Source organism: Oncorhynchus gorbuscha, linkage group LG26 (assembly GCF_021184085.1).
Source record: "Oncorhynchus gorbuscha isolate QuinsamMale2020 ecotype Even-year linkage group LG26, OgorEven_v1.0, whole genome shotgun sequence".
NCBI classification, from domain to species: domain Eukaryota; kingdom Metazoa; phylum Chordata; class Actinopteri; order Salmoniformes; family Salmonidae; genus Oncorhynchus; species Oncorhynchus gorbuscha.
Genome location: NC_060198.1, coordinates 15452069 through 15470789, shown reverse-complemented (window position 1 = coordinate 15470789; position 18721 = coordinate 15452069). Strand labels below are relative to the sequence as shown.

Sequence of the window (18721 nt, the reverse complement as noted above, 5' to 3'; positions counted from 1 at the left end):
AGACGGAGGGTGCTGGAGTCGGGAGATGGGGTGTCCGGAACCGTGGGTGCCGAAGGTGGAGAGAGGAGACCACTCCTCTCCCATCTTTCCATTCCCTCCATCACTTGATCCATCGCGGATCCGATCCGATGGAGGACGGTGGTGTGGTGGAGAACCCGTTCCTCCATCAATGGGAGAGGGTTGGCTGCTGCTCCTGCTGACTCCATCAATCTTATAGGTGCGGGATTCTGTAATGCTCCGGGTGTCGTGGGTGTGGAGTCAAATGCAGGAGACAGAGTTCAATGCTGTGCGTCTTTTACTAGCACCAACGCACCACAGGGTGCTCACAAAAGTAACGTTCCCAAACACAGGGGAAAAAGTACAATGGAAAAAATCACGACTAGGCACTAAACACGTACCTCTACAACAGAGCCGAAGGTTACAATGAAATAATCCCGCACAACAACCAGGCGGGCCGGCTGTCTAATAAAGACAAACTAATTAAACATGAACAGGTGCTACCACTAAACATACAAGGAGGGGGAGGAAAAACAATCAGTGGCAGCTAATAGGCCGGTGATGACGACCGCCGAGCGCCACCCGCCCGGGAAGGGGAAACACCCTCGGTCGAACTCATGACAGTTCTCAATCAGAGGCAGCTGTCATTCGTTGTCCGTGATTGAGAAACATACGACTCCGTGAACCACCCTTGAGTTGTGGGTGATTATTTTCTGTTGAGTGTTTGCATTCTGCACCAGACAGAACTGTTTCGGTTTCGTTCGTTCATTTTGTTGTTTTCGTTTAGTGTTAAATTTCTTTATTAAAAATAAGGACACTTACCACCCTGCGTATTGGTCCCCACAGACAACCGTTACAGAAAAAGTGTGTGCGAGCAAGGAGGCCTACAAACCTGACTCAGTTATACCAGCTCATTCTGGAGGAATGGGCCAAAATTCACCCAACTTATTGTGGGAAGCTTGTGGAAGGCTACCCGAAACGTTTGACCCAAGTTAAACAATTTAAAGGCAACACTACCAAACACTAATTGAGTGTATGTAAACTTCTGACCCACTGGGAATGTGATGAAAGAAATAAAAGCTGAAATAAATCATTCTGTCTACTATTATTCTGACATTTCACATTCTTAAAATAAAGTGGTGATCCTAACTGACCTAAGACAGGGAACTTTTACTAGGATTAAATGTCAGGAATTGTGAAAAACTGAGTTTAAATGTATTTGGCTAAGGTGTATGTAAACTTCCGACTTCAACTGTACATGTACATATTACCTCAATTACCTCGAATAACTGGTGCCCCCGCACATTGACTCTGTACAGGTACTCCCTGTATATAGCTTCTCTATTGTTGTTTCACTGATGTTACTTTTATTTTTTATTTTTTACTTATCCATTTTTTTTATTTAACACTTTTTCTTAATCTTATTAAAGAATTATTGGTTAAGGTCTTGTAAGTAAGCAATTCACTGTAAGGTCTACACCTGTTGTATTCGGCACATCTTTATTTGAAAAAACAACTCACATTGTCCATTGTATGTAGTTCTGTCCTTGAGCTTTTCTTGTCTATTGATGTTCTGTATTATGTCATGTTTCATGTTTTGTGTAGACCCCAGGAAGAGTAGCTGCTGCTGTTGCAACAGCTAATGGTGATCCTTTTCAAGCCACTACCGGCCTGAGGAGAGACACATTGAACGAGGGGTTAATACGGTAATCGGGGGAAGCTGTAACCGATAACTAACCTCGTTCAGTCACCTCAGGACTTTAAATGGCCCCGCAAACCGCTGCCCCAGCCTCTGGCAGGGCTGGCGGTGGGGCAAATTTTGGGTCGAGAGCCATACCCGGTGGAGGTGAACATGGGAGGCGTCCCAGGTCTCCTCCGCACGCCTGAACCAGTCGTCCACCACAGGAGCCTCGGTCTGACTCTGATGCCAAGGCGCCAGAACCGGCTGGTACCCCAGTACGCACTGGAAGGGCGAGAGGTTAGTGGAGGAGTGGCGGAGCGAGTTCTGAGCCATCTCGGCCCAGGGCACGAACGCCGCCTACTCCCCCGGCCGGTCCTGACAATAAGACCGCAGAAACCTACCCACATCCTGGTTCACTCTCTCCACCTGCCCATTACTCTCGGGGTGAAAACCCGAGGTAAGGCTGATCGAGACCCCCGACGTTCCATGAACGCCCTCCAGACCCTCAAAGTGAACTGGGGACCCCGATCAGACACTATATCCTCAGGCACTCCGTAGTGCCGGAAGACGTGTGTAAAAAAGGCCTCCGCAGTCTGTAGTGCCGTAGGGAGACCGGGCAGAGGGAGGAGACGGCAGGACTTGGAAAAACGGTCCACAACAACCAGGATCGTGGTGTTACCCTGTGAGGGAGGAAGAAGATCGGTGAGGAAATCGACCAACAGATGCGACCAAGGCTGTTGTGGAACGGGTAAGGGTTACTTCTGGGCAGGTGCCTACGAGCCTTACACCATGTGCACACCGAGAAGGAGGAAGTATGGGGGAAGGATACATGGGCCGTTCCTCTGTGTCATACAGCCGGGACAGTGCGTCTGCCTTAACATTCTGGGAACCTGGTCTGAAAGAAAGGTAAAAAACGGGTAAAAAACATGGCCCACCTTGCCTGATGAGGATTCAGTCTCCTCGCTGCCCGGATGTACTCCAGGTTGCGGTGGTCAGTTCAGATGAGAAAAGGGTGTTGAGCCCCCTCAAGCCAATGGCTCTACACCTTCAACGCCTTCACCACAGCCAACAGCTCCCGGTCCCCCACATCATAGTTTCGTTCCACCGGGCTGAGCTTTGTGGAGAAGAAGGCACATGGGCGGAGCTTCGGTGGCGTACCCGAGCGCTGAGAGAGCACGGCTCCAATCCCAGCCTCGGACGCGTCCACCTCCACCGTGAACGCCAAAGAGGGATCCGGTTGTGCCAGCACGGGAGCCGAGGTAAACAGAGCCCTTAGGTGACCAAAAGCCCTGTCCGTCTCAGCCAACCACTGCAAACGCACCGGGCCCCCCTTCAGCAGTGAGGTAATGGGAGCCGCTACCTGACCAAAACCCAGGATAAACCTCCGATAGTAATTGGCAAACCCTAAAAAAGGCTGCACCTCCTTTGCCGTGGTGGGAGTCAGCCAATTACGCACGGCTGAAATGTAGTCACTCTCCCCATTGACATTTGAAAGTTTGAAAAATTAATGTAAAATCGGGTGAGATGAAAATTGACAAACTAAATGGTGTGCCATGTGTAGGCCCACTGAGGCCCACATTCTGAACCTTGTTTGAAGTCAGTAGGTCACATGACCAAGGAGCTATTGAAATTTAAAATTTGGAAAAATTAATGTAAAATCATGTGTCATGAAAATATAGAAGGGTAGTCAGTGTACATTCTGAACCTTGTTTGAAGTCAGTATGTCACACACTTCTGGGGCGGCAGGGTAGCCTAGTGGTTAGAGCGTTGGACTAGTAACCGGAAGGTTGCAAGTTCAAATCCCCGAGCTGACAAGGTCGTTCTGCCCCTGAACAGGCAGTTAATTGTTCCTAGGCCGTCATTGAAAATAAGAATTAGTTCTTAACTGACTTGCCTAGTTAAATAAAGGTAATAAAATAGATGACCAAAAAGCTACACAGAAAGTCAGAAAAATTCATGTAAAAAAGTTGACAAACCAAAGGTGTGCAATATAGAAGGGTAGTCAGTGGACATTCTGAACCTTGTTTGAGTCAAGTAGGTAACATGACCAAGGAGCTATTGACATTCAAATGTAAAAAAAAAAGGTTGTACTTTGTTTACGCTCCATAACTAATTCAACTAGGACTACAAAATGCTGCTCACATTTCCACGTTTATTAGCTTTGGAAACCGAATTAATATATCCAAATCGTGAAAATAAGACGTGTGCAATTTTTCCAACATCCTGACACTTATTTGGAGCCTGTGGCTCAAGTGGTTTGAAAGCTGTTGAGGTTTGAAAGCGCGAATATCCGTCAAATATCCAATTTGAAACTGGCTTTACCTCATATTGGGCGGCAAATAAACCCCCAGTTCCAATACCAAATCAAACAAAAAATATTATCAAGTCCTGAATCAAGGCTGTAAACCTACAAGTCTCCCATAGGCAGACAGGTTACCTCCCACATTGACTGTTGCCATAGATCTGTGAACTTAGAGTCAGCAAATATCCCTCTCATAAACCCTTGTTGACTAGTGTTCAAAACAAAGTCCACAATTTGTGTGGGTGGCAACCGGCGTCTTTAAATCAGCCAGCTTTAAATCGTGAAGTAGCCTATGCAATTCCTGAAGCCCAGTTGCGATGCTTGGGTCGGTGGTGTTGTTGTGGCTCTTTATCCTCCTTCTATTCTTCTTCATCAGGGTCCGCCGACTTAAAAACTTTCCACCAGGACCCCGTCCCCTGCCCATCCTTGGCAACCTGCTACAGCTGGATCCTGTCAACCCCCTCAAAGACCTGGAAGGGGTAAAGTAGGCTAGACTTTGTAGGCTAGAGTTAGACCAACTCTCGCTAGACCTGCTACGATTACGCTGCTGGAAATAACGTTTTTTTTGTGACGCTAATATTTTGGATATAGCTTTCTTCAAGCAACTCGTAATATAGGTCGACGGATTCCTATTATTCTGTATAATAAATCCAAGTCGCTCCATTTAGTATGTATGATATGTTACGTTTCGTATGGTGTGTGTATTATGGATGACCATCACCTATTTCGTATGATATGTTACGGATTATATTTTGTATTATATGTTATGAATTTGCAAAAATGAACAATATGTTGTGAATTTGTCTATTTGTATGTTGTCTATTTATATGGGCACAGCACTGTTCATGACAAAAAAAACTGTTCACACCCCTCTTGTTGGTGGAGAGGATTTTGCAGGTTTAAAGCTTATTTCCTGCAATTCTACAAATTTTGTCATGGGGTGCAAAGAAAATGTTGCCGTTTTAAAGCTACATTTCTTGCAATTCTATACAGTTTCCCATGTCGAATGTGTATTCATGTGATATTTGAGTGAAAAAAATTACAAGAAAATCTATGGGACTGTAACAACCTTCAAGACTAAATTTAAATCTGGACAGGGTTCTTAAAAATAAGACACGTTTTGGAACCACTGCCTTAAGTAACCATCTGTCTTTTGTAACCATACCAGAGGTAACATCATACTAATTTGAGAGTCCCGGATCTACATTTACTATGTTACGTCTAGTCTATGAGACCAGTCTGACTGAATGGGTATTAAATGTGATGTAGGCTAAAGTTTAAGGACAACAGATACAATAGTTGATTCATGCCACAATTGGACAAAAGAATGCTCAACAAGGTTGGAATGTCATAACACAATTTCAACAAAAGACAATGATTGATTAATTTGACAATAAGCAGAAATAATAAGTGGCACAGTGGTCTAAGGCACTGCATCTCAGTGCAAGAGGTGTCACTGCAGTCCCTGGTTCGAATCCAGGCTGCATCACATCCATTCTGATTGGGAGTCCCTTAGGGCGGCCCAGTGTCATCTGGGTTTGGCTGGGGTAGGCTGTCATTGTAAATAAGAATTTGTTCTTACCTAGTGAAAATTGTGGATAAAAACCATGCTTTCTGTTATTTCTAAACTGTAACATTCTATGGGATTTGTAAACAAGGAAAAAATATTGAATTTTAAAAAAGGGCAAAACTTTATTATCCTTTATTACACTAACAACACCGTATGTGTATTCATGTTCTGAATAAGGTTGAGCTATTTTGTTATTACACATAAAGAAAGGAAACCAGGGACTCAATGTTTAATATCAGAGTGCTACACAACTTGTAAAGGGAGAAATAATAGTAGTCAGCCAAGAGTTACTCCTGTTAAACACTCCCAAAACGCACGACTGAAAGCTTATCCATCAACCCTTGCGTGCTTAAATAACATTTCAAAAGAAAAGTTCCCCATTATATTCTCACAATAAATACTCCCGCTGTCCCTCTCTTTCTGTGCTTCAGCTGAAGAGGCGCTATGGTAACGTGTTCAGTCTGTACATCGGCTCACGGCCTGCAGTGGTTCTGAATGGCCTGGAGGTGGTTCGTGAGGCACTGGTGACACGCGCAGCGGATTATGCTGGACGACCAACCCATATGATGGTCAGCCACCTCTTCAAAAGCAAAGGTAGAACTTTCTCAACCCCTTTTATAATATGTATTATAATAAGGGAACTATGTGTGTGTATGTGCCACTGGCAGTATCTGAGCCCTGGTCTCCCACAGGAGAAACCAACGTCTTAAGAATTAGCCCAATAGGAAATCCCCCCCCGGGCTGAGGGTGACACTGATTTTAAAGTCGCAGGCATGAGACCGTGAGTCCGACCCACTTACGCTCCGTGTGTGTTTGTTTGTATGTGTGTGTGTGCCGATCAGGGATCGTCATGGCCAATTATGGCTCCAGCTGGAGGGACCACCGGCGCTTTGCACTGACCACGCTGAAAAACTTTGGTCTGGGCAAACGCTCCATGGAAGAGCGCATCCTGGAGGAGGTGTCCCACATCTGCACTGAGCTGGAGAGCAGTGCTGGTACAGTCTCACACACACAACGTCCTAGTAATCACAGTCATCACTGTAGATATTCATGTCATTATCAGCGCTTAGTATCCACCCCAAAGCTCCTCCAAATACTGTATCAAACCATTACACTATTAACCCCTTGTTGTTGTAACAAACTTCCATAAACCACACAAACTTCACAGAAATAAGATACTCTCAGTAATACTCCCAGTATGACTATATTTACTATACTTCTTTAAACATTAGGTATAAAGACTGTGGGGATTGTTACTTTATCTATCCTGTCAGTGTGTTCAATTCAGTAGCTCTGTGATCGTTGTTCTTACCTTGTCCGTGTGTATTGCCTCGTGTGGTGATCGTTGCTGTGCCCTGGTAGGCGGTTCGATGGATCCTCAGCACCTCTTCCATCTGGCTGCGTCTAACATCATCTGCTCACTGATTTTTGGAGAGAGGTTTGAATATGACGACCCGGTCATCCTCACCCTCATCCAGAGATTAGAGGAGTTTACCAAGGAAGCTATTGGACCTTGGGCCATGGTACAGTCTAAGCCCTCCGTGCTTACTGAAAAAGTGTTCCAAAATGGTTCTTCGGCTGTCCCCAGGTAGAACCCTTTTGGTTTCCAGATAGAACCTTCTGTGGAAAGGGTTCTACACTGAACCCAAAAGTGTTCTCCAATGGGGACAGCGAAAATAATCCATTTAGATTCTAGATGGAAACTTTTTTTTATAAGAGTTACATGATCATCACTGACCTCTCTGTGCTAGACATGACACGCTGATCCACATTCCCCTCTGTTTTACCTCCATTTCCTCCCATCTATCTTTTGTAGCTCTATGAAATCATACCAGTCTTGAGGCCCCTCCCTTTGCCATTCAGGAACGTTTTCCACAAATTTGATCAAATGAAAGAACATATCAAGAAGGTTGTGACCAAGCACAAACATTCAAGGGTCGCAGGAGAGCCCAGAGACCTCCTTGACTGCTACCTGGACCAGATTGACAAGGTAGGAGAACAATAGAAGTATGGTTCTAGAAGTAAAATAAAGAAGATAAGACATAAAGTAAGTAGCCTTGTACAAGTAAGCCTGAATGGTCCATAGGGCAGGTGCCTATCTCCTGTTTCTGTAGCATTAAGAAGCTTGATGTAGAAGTACACCCCTGAATAGGACACTAGTCTGTTGCAGGACTTTACACTGAATCCATTTGCCAATCAGAGAGGCATTGGGTCCCATTTTTAGTCTTTGGAATGACTTCCGTGAACGGGGCAAACATTTCCATTGGGCTGGTAGAAAAGGAGGACATACTCTACAGGATGGAGCAGGGTGGAATGCAGAATTTAATGTAGATGCCTTTGGTGTCTGCGTGCGTGTATGTGTTTGTGTGTTTCAGACAGCTGATGGAGGCTCCACATTTAATGATGCTCAGATGGTGTTTCTACTACTTGACCTGTTCATTGCTGGGACAGACACGACTTCCAACACCCTCCGCTCTGCCATGCTATACCTGATGACCAACCAGCATGTACAGGGTGAGGAAATACATACACAACACACACACTGGCAGACATTTCATTCAATTCGATGGCGCTTGTAGACAATGGTTCCGCATTCACGGTAAACGATGCATATGTTGGCTAAATAGGAAATTAGCTGTAAATATTAAACATCCTACAAAACTTGATCGGATGGAAAACCCGGCCAAAGAGTGTGTGTTTGTCCCAGATCGCTGTCACCGAGAGATCGCCGAGGTTCTTGAGGGACGTGCAGACGCTTCGTTTGAGGACAGACATGCCATGCCGTATGTTCAAGCCACGATCCACGAGGCACAGCGCATGAGTGACACCGTTCCTCTTAGCGTGTTCCATACTACCTGCAGCAACACACAAATAAACAGCTACCAGCTGCCCCAGGTGAGCATTACCATGACGACTGATACGCTGCCTGTTGTTGACCTTAGAACTATAAAGGTCGCCTGGGCTAGAGGGAGTGATGTCATGATGGGTGCTGTGTCAGTCTTTAGTGTACCTCTCCACCGCACCCTTAATCCCTCATCTGTTCCAGGGCACTATGGTGATTCCTAACCTGTCTTCAGTGCTGCATGAAGAGGGCCAGTGGAAATTCCCTCACGAGTTCAACCCTGAAAACTTCCTCAACGAGGTCGGAGAGTTTGTGAAACCAGAAGCCTTTCTGCCATTCTCTGCAGGTGCCTTTTTGCCAAATGCGTCAATATCTATGGCTTATAAATTATACTAAGACAGGATAATAATGTTGACCTAAAATGCCATATGCATGCATATGAAGGTATGAGTGAAGTGTTGTTCTCATTGATAGCCGTGTGTGTGTTCCCTAGGATCTCGTGTGTGTCTGGGGGAGGGGTTAGCACGTATGGAGCTCTTCCTGGTTCTAGTGACATTGCTTCGGCGTTACCGATTCGTCTGGCCTGAGGATGGAGGTGTGCCAGATTTCAGCCTCATCTTTGGTGGGACACAGTCTCCAAAGCCCTACCGCCTTGGAGTGCGCCTGAGGAGCAGCGAGGAGCTACCCACAGTCTCCACAAGAGAGATCTAGTTCTGTCAGACAGCTATAGATCTTATTCTGTAACAATTCAACTTCATTTCAGTAATTCATCCGATGAGTCGTTTTTCAACAATGTGTAACCCACCATTTAATGCCTTATAATCTGTGTCAGCTTCTGTGAGGATCAGATATTGGAATGATCATTCAAACTAGATCTTTCAGCATGCTTGCATGTATTTTGTAATCCATACCATTGTTAAAACTATTGGTTTTGTGTTTATGTTAATTACAACGAATTGTATTTTCTTATCAAGTTTTCTTGAGTAAAATAATAATTACTAAAACCATGTGATTTGGATTAAAAATGTGAACCTCTGAGTTTATGTCCTCCCTTCCCCTTACCTGCATCTGTAACTCTTATGATTGAGGTTGAATCTCCAGAACCCCCAAAAATGTTGACGAAAAATGCAGACGAACGTTTCGTGCAGATAGTTATTGTTATTTGCCTTCTAGATGCTGAACATTTTTATATAAAATTGTTTCTTAAAGCTTCTAAATGCTTTCGCCTTTACCAAACTGATTATTGCTCTCAGATCAATAATAACCACTCAGATTTTAAGTAATTTATGGAGGGACCTCTATAGTCTCCTCTCCAGAAAGATCCATGAAGAAATCTCTCCTCGGCACTGGGGGCGTTTGAGTGGCCTGCTTTTCAAAGTTTGTGCATTATGGGGATAAAAATTGGAGACTTTCGCCTACATGTTGACTGCATGAACATTAAAACAGCCATGTGATCAAAGATCATGAAGTTCCAACTACAGTCTACTTACATTTTCTGCAGTTGCTCCTCACCAGCCGCAACTTGCAGCTATCTCCTGTTTTGTTTTGGTTTGACCCACGTACTTTGGTGCGAAAAGTACAAATCAACCCCAGAACATCAGCAAAGGACCTTGTGAAGATGCTAGAGGAAACAGGTACAAAAGTATCTATATCCACAGTAAAACAAGTCCTATATCGACATAACCTGAAAGGCCGCTCAGCAAGGAAGAAGCCACTGCTCCAAAACTGACATAAAAAAAGACAGACTACCATTTGCAACTGGGGACAAAGATCGTACTTTTTGGAGAAATGTCGTCTGGTCTGATGAAACAAAAGTAGAACTGTTTGGCCATCATGACCATCGTTATGTTTGGAGGAAAAAGGTGGATGCTTGCAAGCCGAAGAACACCATCCCAACCATGAAGCACGGGGGTGGCAGCATCATGTTGTGGGGTTGCTTTGCTGCAGGAGGGACTGGTGCACTTCACAAAATAGATGGCACCACGAGGAGGAAAATTATGTGGATATATTGAAGCAACATCTCAAGACATCAGTCAGGAAGTTGAAGCTTGGTCACAAATGGGTCTTCCAAACGGACAATGACCCCAAGCATACTTCCAAAGTTGTGGCAAAATGGCTTAAGGACAGCAAAGTCAAGGTATTGGAGTGGCCATCACAAAGCCCTGACCTCAGTCCCATAGAACATTTGTGGGCAGAACTGAAAAAGTGTGTGCGAGCAAGGAGGCCTACAAGCCTGACTCAGTTACACCAGCTCCGTCAGGAAGAATGGGCCAAAATTCACCCAACTTATTGTGGAAGACTACCTGAAAAGTTTGACCAAAGTTAAACAATTTAAAGGCAAACCAAATTCTAATTGAGTGTATGTAAACTTCTGACCCACTGGGAATGTAATGAAAGAAATAGAAGCTGGAAAAAAATAATTCTCTACTATTATTCTGACATTTCACATTCTTAAAGTAAAATGGTGATTCTAACTGACAGGGAATTGTTACTAGCATTAAATGTCAGGAATTGTGAAACTGAGTTTAAATGTATTTGGTTAAGGTGTATGTAAGCTTCCAAATTCAACTGTATTTGCTTTTATATAGGAACATATTGTTAAATAGAAATAAATAATTTAAGATAGATTTTTAGATTGATTTTATATTGACATTGCTAGCTATTGATTTACCTCAGCCAGAGAGTTTGATTTAAACTAATGTTATCTAGCAAGCTAACTGTTATTGTAGCTGCTTTCTGTTTGTATTTTCTGTTTGATTATCTTTTATCTTTCCAACCAGGCGAAGTACTACGAAGGCACCACTGATCTCGACAAGAGACGCAACATTCATGGGGGAGCAGAGAAATTCACAATTCAGGGTACAGTTGAGCAGTTCATTTGCATTAACTTACTGTTACTGTTATATCACTGGAAGGATTTATGTACGGTCATTTTCCATCTAGCTTACGTTATTTGCTCATCTACACGTCACTAGTTATACATTTAGTTATATGTCTGTCAAATTGACGTATGTTAACCCTGATCAATCAAATGGATAGGTCTAAGCAATTATGGTAACTCCAACTGGCCTTATATAGGTGTCTTCGCTAGACAGAGAGAGACACATACAGAAAGAGAGTGAGGAAGAAAGTGAGAAAGAAAGTGACAGGGAGAGAAAGGTGGGAAGAGAGTGAAAGACGGAGAGAGATGGAGAGTGAGAGAAAGACAGCAGTGCAACTTGACTTAGCCTTTAGTATTTCAATGACTCTTGTCTTCCAACTTGTTAGGCAATCACATATACCTACAGGGGAAGGCTGCACAGCCGCACAGGAGGTTCATTTTCGCTAAGGAGGAAAAGGAGGCGGCGCTGACAGATGCATGCTGGACATTACGGAGTGAAGCGCATGATTGCCAAAATCAGCCTACGCTTCTTCTGGCGTGGGATTGTCAAGGATGTGGACAGCTGGGAAAGTCAAATAACCTTTTGTTTATCAATCACAAGCTATTATGTCTGAAATGATTATGAATTCGATGAATGTCATATCAGAGTGCACACAGTGTTTCAATGTGTCACTTTGTGTTTATAGGTCAGTACCTGTCTAACCTGACAGAAGTTTGAGAGGGTGAAGACTGTGGCTCCGGAGTTGAAGCCCATCAAAGTTGTTTCACCATGGCTGGCACATGATCGGTGAGTGTGTCACGATTTAAATTTTGCATTGATAAATTGTTTTTTAAATGGTTACTTTATTTGACCCCCCAGAAGATGTAAGAGAGGTATTTGTAATAATATGAAATATATATGTTTGCATATTTCTGTTATCAATCACGCTGAGACTGAACATCAACCAGGCACAGGATAAGCAGAAGGAGAGCTACCAGAGGAGAATCAAGAAGGGGACCAGGTGCTTCGACATCCGTGCAAATGACTTGGTTTGGAAGAAGGATGAAAGGAAGGCGAGACCTGGGAAATCTCGTTGCTCTTTCGCTCCTAGCTGGGGTCAACATCCGCTAAGGTGAATATAAAAAATCTCAGAAAACTATTTGAATTTGCACCCCAAATATCCAGAAACTAGTTATAGTTTTCCTAACACCTGGGTGGAAGCCAACGATATTCTCCAGTTGGAGCAGTTGGACGGTCGACCACTGAAAGCCCTGACGCCCTACACTTCGGTGAAGCCCGTGAGACAAAGTATGCTAAGCTGTGGTTGACTTTTGAGAAAGCAAGAAATGTTAGTTATGCTGAGCTCATAAAAATGTACATCTTCAATTTACCTCTCCAAATGACTTTCGGGCTGTCAACCGCCCAAGCCACCCAGGAGGTATCCAATCCACCAGAGCCAGTAAGTTCGGATCAGTCTGATTCTCTGTGCTCTGAGTCGGAAGGGGACCAGCTTAAGGTAGGCTATACTTTCAAAAACGGTTGAAAAGTGTATATCTCCTCTTCATAACACTGTACTAATCCATCAAATGTTCTCACAAGTGGCTTGCGTCGGACTGGAGGAACAGGGACAGGTAAGTCCAGTCACTGGACAAGACGACACGAGTGAGGTGTTCTCATCACTTTTGTCTCATGTTTTCCCCACCCTTGTTTTCACTGTTTGGCCGGCTCCCCACCTCACTGTATCTTGTGGTAAATTGTATGTTATTGTAAATAACCCTAATAACCAGTTGTAACATTGTTTTTAATTTGTATAAAGATGTGTTTTCTTGCAGACATTGGCTGTGAAGTTGGTAAGTATGCAGCACATGTCTTTTATTCCAAGTAAATGTATTCATTGCAAGTAACATTTTCAATTGACAGTCAATTTGACAGTTCAGTTGCCCAGTTCCTTACCACATCCTTCGAGCGTCAGAGCCGGTGTAGTACGATTCAATCTTAATCCTGTATAGACGCTTTGCTTGTTTGATGGTTCATCTGAGGGCATAGCGGGATTTCTTATAAGCATCCAGATTAGTCTCCCGCTCCTTGAAAGTGGCAGCTCTAGCCTTTAGCTCAATGCGGATGTTGCCTGTAATCCTTGGCTTCTGGTTGGGATATGTACGTACAGCCACTGTGGGGATGACTTCATCAATGCACTTATTGATGAAGATGATGACTGAGGTGGTGTATTCCCCAATGCCATTGGATGTGCTAGCAAAACAGTCCTTTAGTGTAGCATCCGCGTCATCTGACCACTTCCGTATTGAGCGAGTCATTGGTACCTCCTGCTTTAGTTTTTGCTTGTAAGCAGGAATGAGGAGGATAGAATTATGGCCTATATACCAAATGGAGGGTGGGGGAGAGCTTTGTATGCATATCTGTGTGTGGAATAAAGGTGGTCTAGGATTTTTTCCCCCCCTGGTTGCACTAATAAAAATTTGGTAAAACTGATTTAAGTTTGTCTGCATTAAAGTCCCCGGCCACTAGGAGCATTTTCTTGTTTGCTTATGGCCTTATAGAGCTGGTTGAGAGCGGTCTCAGTGCCAGCTTCATTTTGTGGTGGTAAATAGACAGTTATGAATAATACAGATGAGAACTCTCTTGGTAGATAATGTGGTCTGCAGCTTATCATGAGGTACTCTACCTCAGGCAAGCAATACCTCGAGACTTCTTTAATATTAGACATTGCGCCCAAGCTGTTATTGACAAAAAGACACACACCCACAACCCTTGTCTTACCAGAGGTAGCGCCTCTGTTCAGCCGGTGCATGGAAAATCCCGCTAGCTTTATGTTGTCCGTATCTTCGTTCAGCCACGTCTTAGGGAAACATAATATGTTACAGTTTTTAATGTCCTGTTGGTAGGATCATCTTAAAAGTATGTCATCAATTTTATTTTCCAATTATTGCACGTTTGCAAGAAGAATGGAAAGATTTGGGAGTTTACTCGCTCACATCCGAATTCTCAGAAAGATCCCCGATCTGCGCCCCCTTTTCTGGCGTATTTTCTTCACGCAAAAGGCATGGATTTGGACCTTTTCCAGTGAAAGCAGGATATCCTTCTCGTCGGACTCATTAAAGTAAAACGTTCCTTCCAGTCCATGGTGAGTAATCGCTTTTCTGATGTCCAGAAGATATTTTCGGACATAAGAGACGGTTGCAGCAACATTATGTAGAGCATGGCGCTTGTAACGCCAGGGTAGTGGGTTCGATTCCCGGGACCACCCATACGTAGAATGTATGCACACATGACTGTAAGTCGCTTTGGATAAAAGCGTCTGCTAAATGGCATTTATTATTATTATTATGTACACAATAAGTTAAAAAACAAGTTACACAAAATACCCCCAAAAATAACAAAATAGCACAATTGTTTGGGAGAATGTAAAACGTCAGCCATGTTCTTCAGCATAATTTCAAGTTCAATGCTAGAGTTTTGGGTTCAATTCCCACCGGGGACCAGTAGAAACATTTATGTACTGACTGCTGTAAATTGCTCTGGATAAGAGCATCTACTAAAATATAAAAGGAATGAATAGACCATTTCAATTTACACGTAGAAATCAATTGCATTTGCAAAGTATTTCAAGAAACTGGAAAACATATCAAGCAGGTATTTTCATATTCCACAAGTATTATCATATTAACTTTTGTACAGATAATAATCAGACTCAAGATACAAATGCTGTTAAACACTAACCTATGCCTCCGGAGTGGCGCAGAGGACTATAAGACTTTGCATCGCAGTGCTAGAGGCATCACTACAGATCCGGGTTCAATCCCGGGCTGTGTCGCAGCTGGCCGTGACCGGGAGACCCATGAGATGGTGTACACTTGGCCCAGTGTCATCCAGGTTAGGGGATGGTTTGGCCGGCTGGGATGTCCTTGTCCCATCATGCTCTAGCAACTCCTTGTTGCAGCCAGGTGCGTGCATGCTGACTTCGGTCGCCAGCTGTATTATATTTCCCCGACACAGTGGTGCTTCTGGGTTAAGCGAGCAGTGTGTCAAGAAGCAGTGCGGCTTGGCAGGTTGTGTTTCGGTGGACACATGGCTCTGGACCTTCCCATGTTCGTACTGGAGTTGCAGCGACGGGACAAGACTGTAACTACCAATTGGATATCACGAAAAAGGTGGTAAAAATAATACATTTAGGATACATTTTTTTCACAAAAGTAGTACACTTTTACTAGTCCATTTTTTTCTGCATTGGAGAGATTTGTGCCACTGACTTAATATAAGGGCACAAGGCAGATGGTTGAGCAAAAGGCAGGTCGGGGACAGGCAAGAGTTCATAAACCAGGTCAGAGTCCCAACAGTACCAGGGGACAGGCAGGCTCGAGGACAGGCAGAGTGGTCAGGCAGGTGGATTCGGCGTCAGGGCAGGCAAGGGTCAAAACCAGGAGGGCTAGGAATAAACAGAGACTGAGAAAAATAGGAGCTAGGAGAAAAGCTGGTTGACTTTGCAAAAAAATACTTACTGGCACAGAGACAGGAAACACAGGGTTAAATACACCAGGGACAATCACAAAGACAGGTGACACTTAGTCTGGCTTTAATTTCAGTTTGACTACAAATGAATTATTGATATGCTGGATTCAAAACTCCATCTCAACCAAGATCTAAGGTAAAGAATGGGATTAAGCCAGTGGCTCAGATGCAAATATCCAAGCACATCTTCTTTAAATGTTGATAGTTGGTTGCGTTGTCAACCAAACAGCATTCTATATTACTTTTGTAATACAATAAAGACTAAAGTTAAGCCTATCTTACAAATTAATGTAACAGTATTTATTTAACCTTGAAATTAGTAACACATCCATGGCCACATTTTGAGGTTATCGTTACTAAATGTCTTATGCAATCATAGAAAATGTGCAAGCTCAAGATGGCATTCAAAGGTTGCAGGTCTGTGGAGTTCTTCACAATTGTTATAATAATCTGTGCGAACAGTACTACTCACTTGCACTATGTACTTTGAATGTTATCTCAACTGCAATCCAGGTCATTTGGTTGTGCAATAACATGAAGCACAGTGATAACACGGTAAATTGTTGTATAAATACAAAATATTTGAAATTGTATTCCCATTTCAACATTGTTGTGCTTTTAAACGGTTGAAAGCACAATAATAACACATTTAGATGAGAACTAAACCAAAAATCAGACACTGTTTTTCCATTGGAATGTGATTGTGCTAAACCAAAAATCAGACACTGTTTTTCCATTGGAATGTGATTGTGCTTTTAGATGGTTGAAAGCATAGTGATAACACATTGGGAATTCAACAAACTCCTGTCTATGTTTTTGACTGGGTGAATAAAAGTTGAAATCTCATCGATCAACGTCTCAACCAAATACTACCTACGTTTCCACGGTGAAGTTGTGGGCCCAGTGAGTAGCACCTGAACAGTGTCGGCAGTCAATCTCTTTTGTGTTGACACAGCAGAGATCTTGAAGTCATCAGCCACTCCAAACCAGAAGGTGGCAGTAGCGTGGTTTGATACAGTCATGTCTGCTCCTCCCCTCCGGAGTACAACTTCGCCAGAGTACTAACCATTATTCTTGTGTCTCGGCGCACTGCCTTATGTTAGTGTTGTGTTCTTGGTTTTGTTGTTTTATTAAAACATTTCACCTGCACCTGCTTCAATTCACCGCTCCGTCATTACAGTTAGCAAGCTGTTCTAAAAGCATTTAGTGCTACATTGTGCTGCACTGACCACCCCATTTGTTTCATATGAAGTGTGTGTGACCGCCTTGCTCAGTAATCGCTAAGTAACGAATAAGATGGGTTTGATAATGTGCACTAACAAAAAATCCTTCTTCCAGCACAAAACTCCATAGCTAGATGTAAAGTCTTTCTCTAGAAAAAAAAATGGATTATGCAGCTTTATTGTTTTAGAACAATTAGATTAGGCCGGGAAAAAAATGCCCTGGTCTTTCCTTTTCAATTGTCACTTGTCAGCTCCCCCACATAAATGTTCGAGCTCTCTGATTGGTTCAAAGTCAAGTTGTTGGCCACTGCCAATTCTACAAGTAGAAACGGTAGGTTCGTCGGTACCAGGTCAGTACACAGCAAGTAGTCATTTCTTCTAGCAAGAGAAGGGAACAGCTCCTTACTGTAATAAGTACCTATCGGCAGGGCCGGCATTATGGGTGGGCCTTAGGGGCCTGGACGGGCCTCAGGGGCCTGGCCCGTCTTACCTTAACTCATTGCTGTCCTAATAAAATATTTGACTTTTGATCATTTATTTGACCGAGCCGTGCGCCAACAGAAAGACGCATCCATCTCAGATAAAGTATCCGAGCGAGCAAAACAGCGACCCTTTGTCTCAGTATGCGTATGCCCATGTATCTGATGTTGTCTGGAAAAATAGTATGACATGCAAATGTATTTGTTTATTTGGATCCCCATTGGACAAACCTTCTATACTCCATTGTCCAGACAGCATCAGATACATGGGCTACACATAGTAAGAAAGAGGTTTGCTGTTTCGCTCACTGGGATGCTTTCTCCGGTGAGATTGTTACGGAAGTCCAGAGAGGACGTGAATAAAACATTTTTAAAAATCCCTCATTATGTTCAGATGCACGATAACCACATCATCGAGGAGCCCTGTGGCTGCTTTGGTTGTAATGACCTCGTGGGGCGGGGCATTTAATGCCTGACGGGCAGCTCTATCTCCCAGGCTGCGTGCCGCCCCTAATACCACAGCCATGGCTAGTCTTGTGAACTAGCTAGTTAGCTAGGTAGTCTTGTTAGCTAGCTAGCAAGCTAGCTTGCTATCTCTGCTGGTTGTTAGCTTGCATAACTGATATGTGTATAATTCGGAAAGTATTCAGACACCTTGACTTTTTCCACATTTTGTCACGCTACAAGCTTGGCATAGCTGTATTTGGGGAGTTTCTCCCATTCTTCTCTGCAGATCTGTGCCTCGTCACAATCCTGTCTCGGAGCTCAATCCTGTCTCGGAGTATTTGGAAAACCAACCTCATGGCTTGGTTTTTGTTTTGACATGCACTGTGGGATCAGCTGTGGGACCTTATATAGACGGGTGTGTGGCTTTCCAAATACTTTTCTGTCAATTGAATTTACCGCAGGTGGACTCCAAACAAGTTGTAGAAATATCTTAAGGATGATCAATGGAAACAGGATGCACCTGAGCTCAATTTAGTAGTTAATAGTTATGTAAATAAGGTATTTATGTTTTAGTTTTTGTATTAATTAGCAAAAATGTCTAATGTCGCTTTGTCATTATGGGATATTGTGTGTAGATTGATGAGAGAAAAAAAATATTTCATCAATTTTAGAATACGACTGTTACATAACAAAATATGGAAAAAGGGAAGGGGTCTGAATACTTTCCGAATGCACTGTAGGTAGGTAAATGGTGGTTTCTTTCCTTCTCTCTCTCTGGCAGTGGCGCAAATG

General features: G+C 43.4%; 1 protein-coding gene and 1 long non-coding RNA gene across 2 annotated transcripts; both read left to right on the top strand.

The window, feature by feature from the left end:
* Positions 1 to 4189: 4189 nt before the first annotated feature.
* Positions 4190 to 9430, top strand: LOC124016326 (cytochrome P450 2D14-like). Its single transcript, XM_046331880.1, has 9 exons — positions 4190 to 4459; positions 5982 to 6144; positions 6393 to 6545; positions 6913 to 7073; positions 7367 to 7540; positions 7926 to 8064; positions 8258 to 8445; positions 8597 to 8738; positions 8886 to 9430. The coding sequence occupies exons 1-9, from the start codon at positions 4298 to 4300 to the stop codon at positions 9101 to 9103; spliced, it is 1500 nt and encodes a 499-aa protein (XP_046187836.1). The 5' UTR covers positions 4190 to 4297; the 3' UTR covers positions 9104 to 9430.
* Positions 9431 to 10831: 1401 nt separating this feature from the next.
* Positions 10832 to 13303, top strand: LOC124016327. Its single transcript, XR_006835342.1, has 3 exons — positions 10832 to 11251; positions 11660 to 12060; positions 12222 to 13303. It is a non-coding gene; the product is annotated as an uncharacterized LOC124016327 (long non-coding RNA).
* The last annotated feature ends 5418 nt before the right edge of the window (positions 13304 to 18721 follow it).

Coding starts and splice junctions, on each gene's coding strand:
- LOC124016326 (XM_046331880.1), top strand. CDS start 4,298: ATGCTTGGGTCGGTGGTGTTGTTGTGGCTCTTTATCCTCCTTCTATTC. Junction 8,065..8,257: donor GACCAACCAGCATGTACAGG/GTGAGGAAATAC, acceptor TGTTTGTCCCAG/ATCGCTGTCACCGAGAGATC. Junction 8,739..8,885: donor CTTTCTGCCATTCTCTGCAG/GTGCCTTTTTGC, acceptor TGTGTTCCCTAG/GATCTCGTGTGTGTCTGGGG.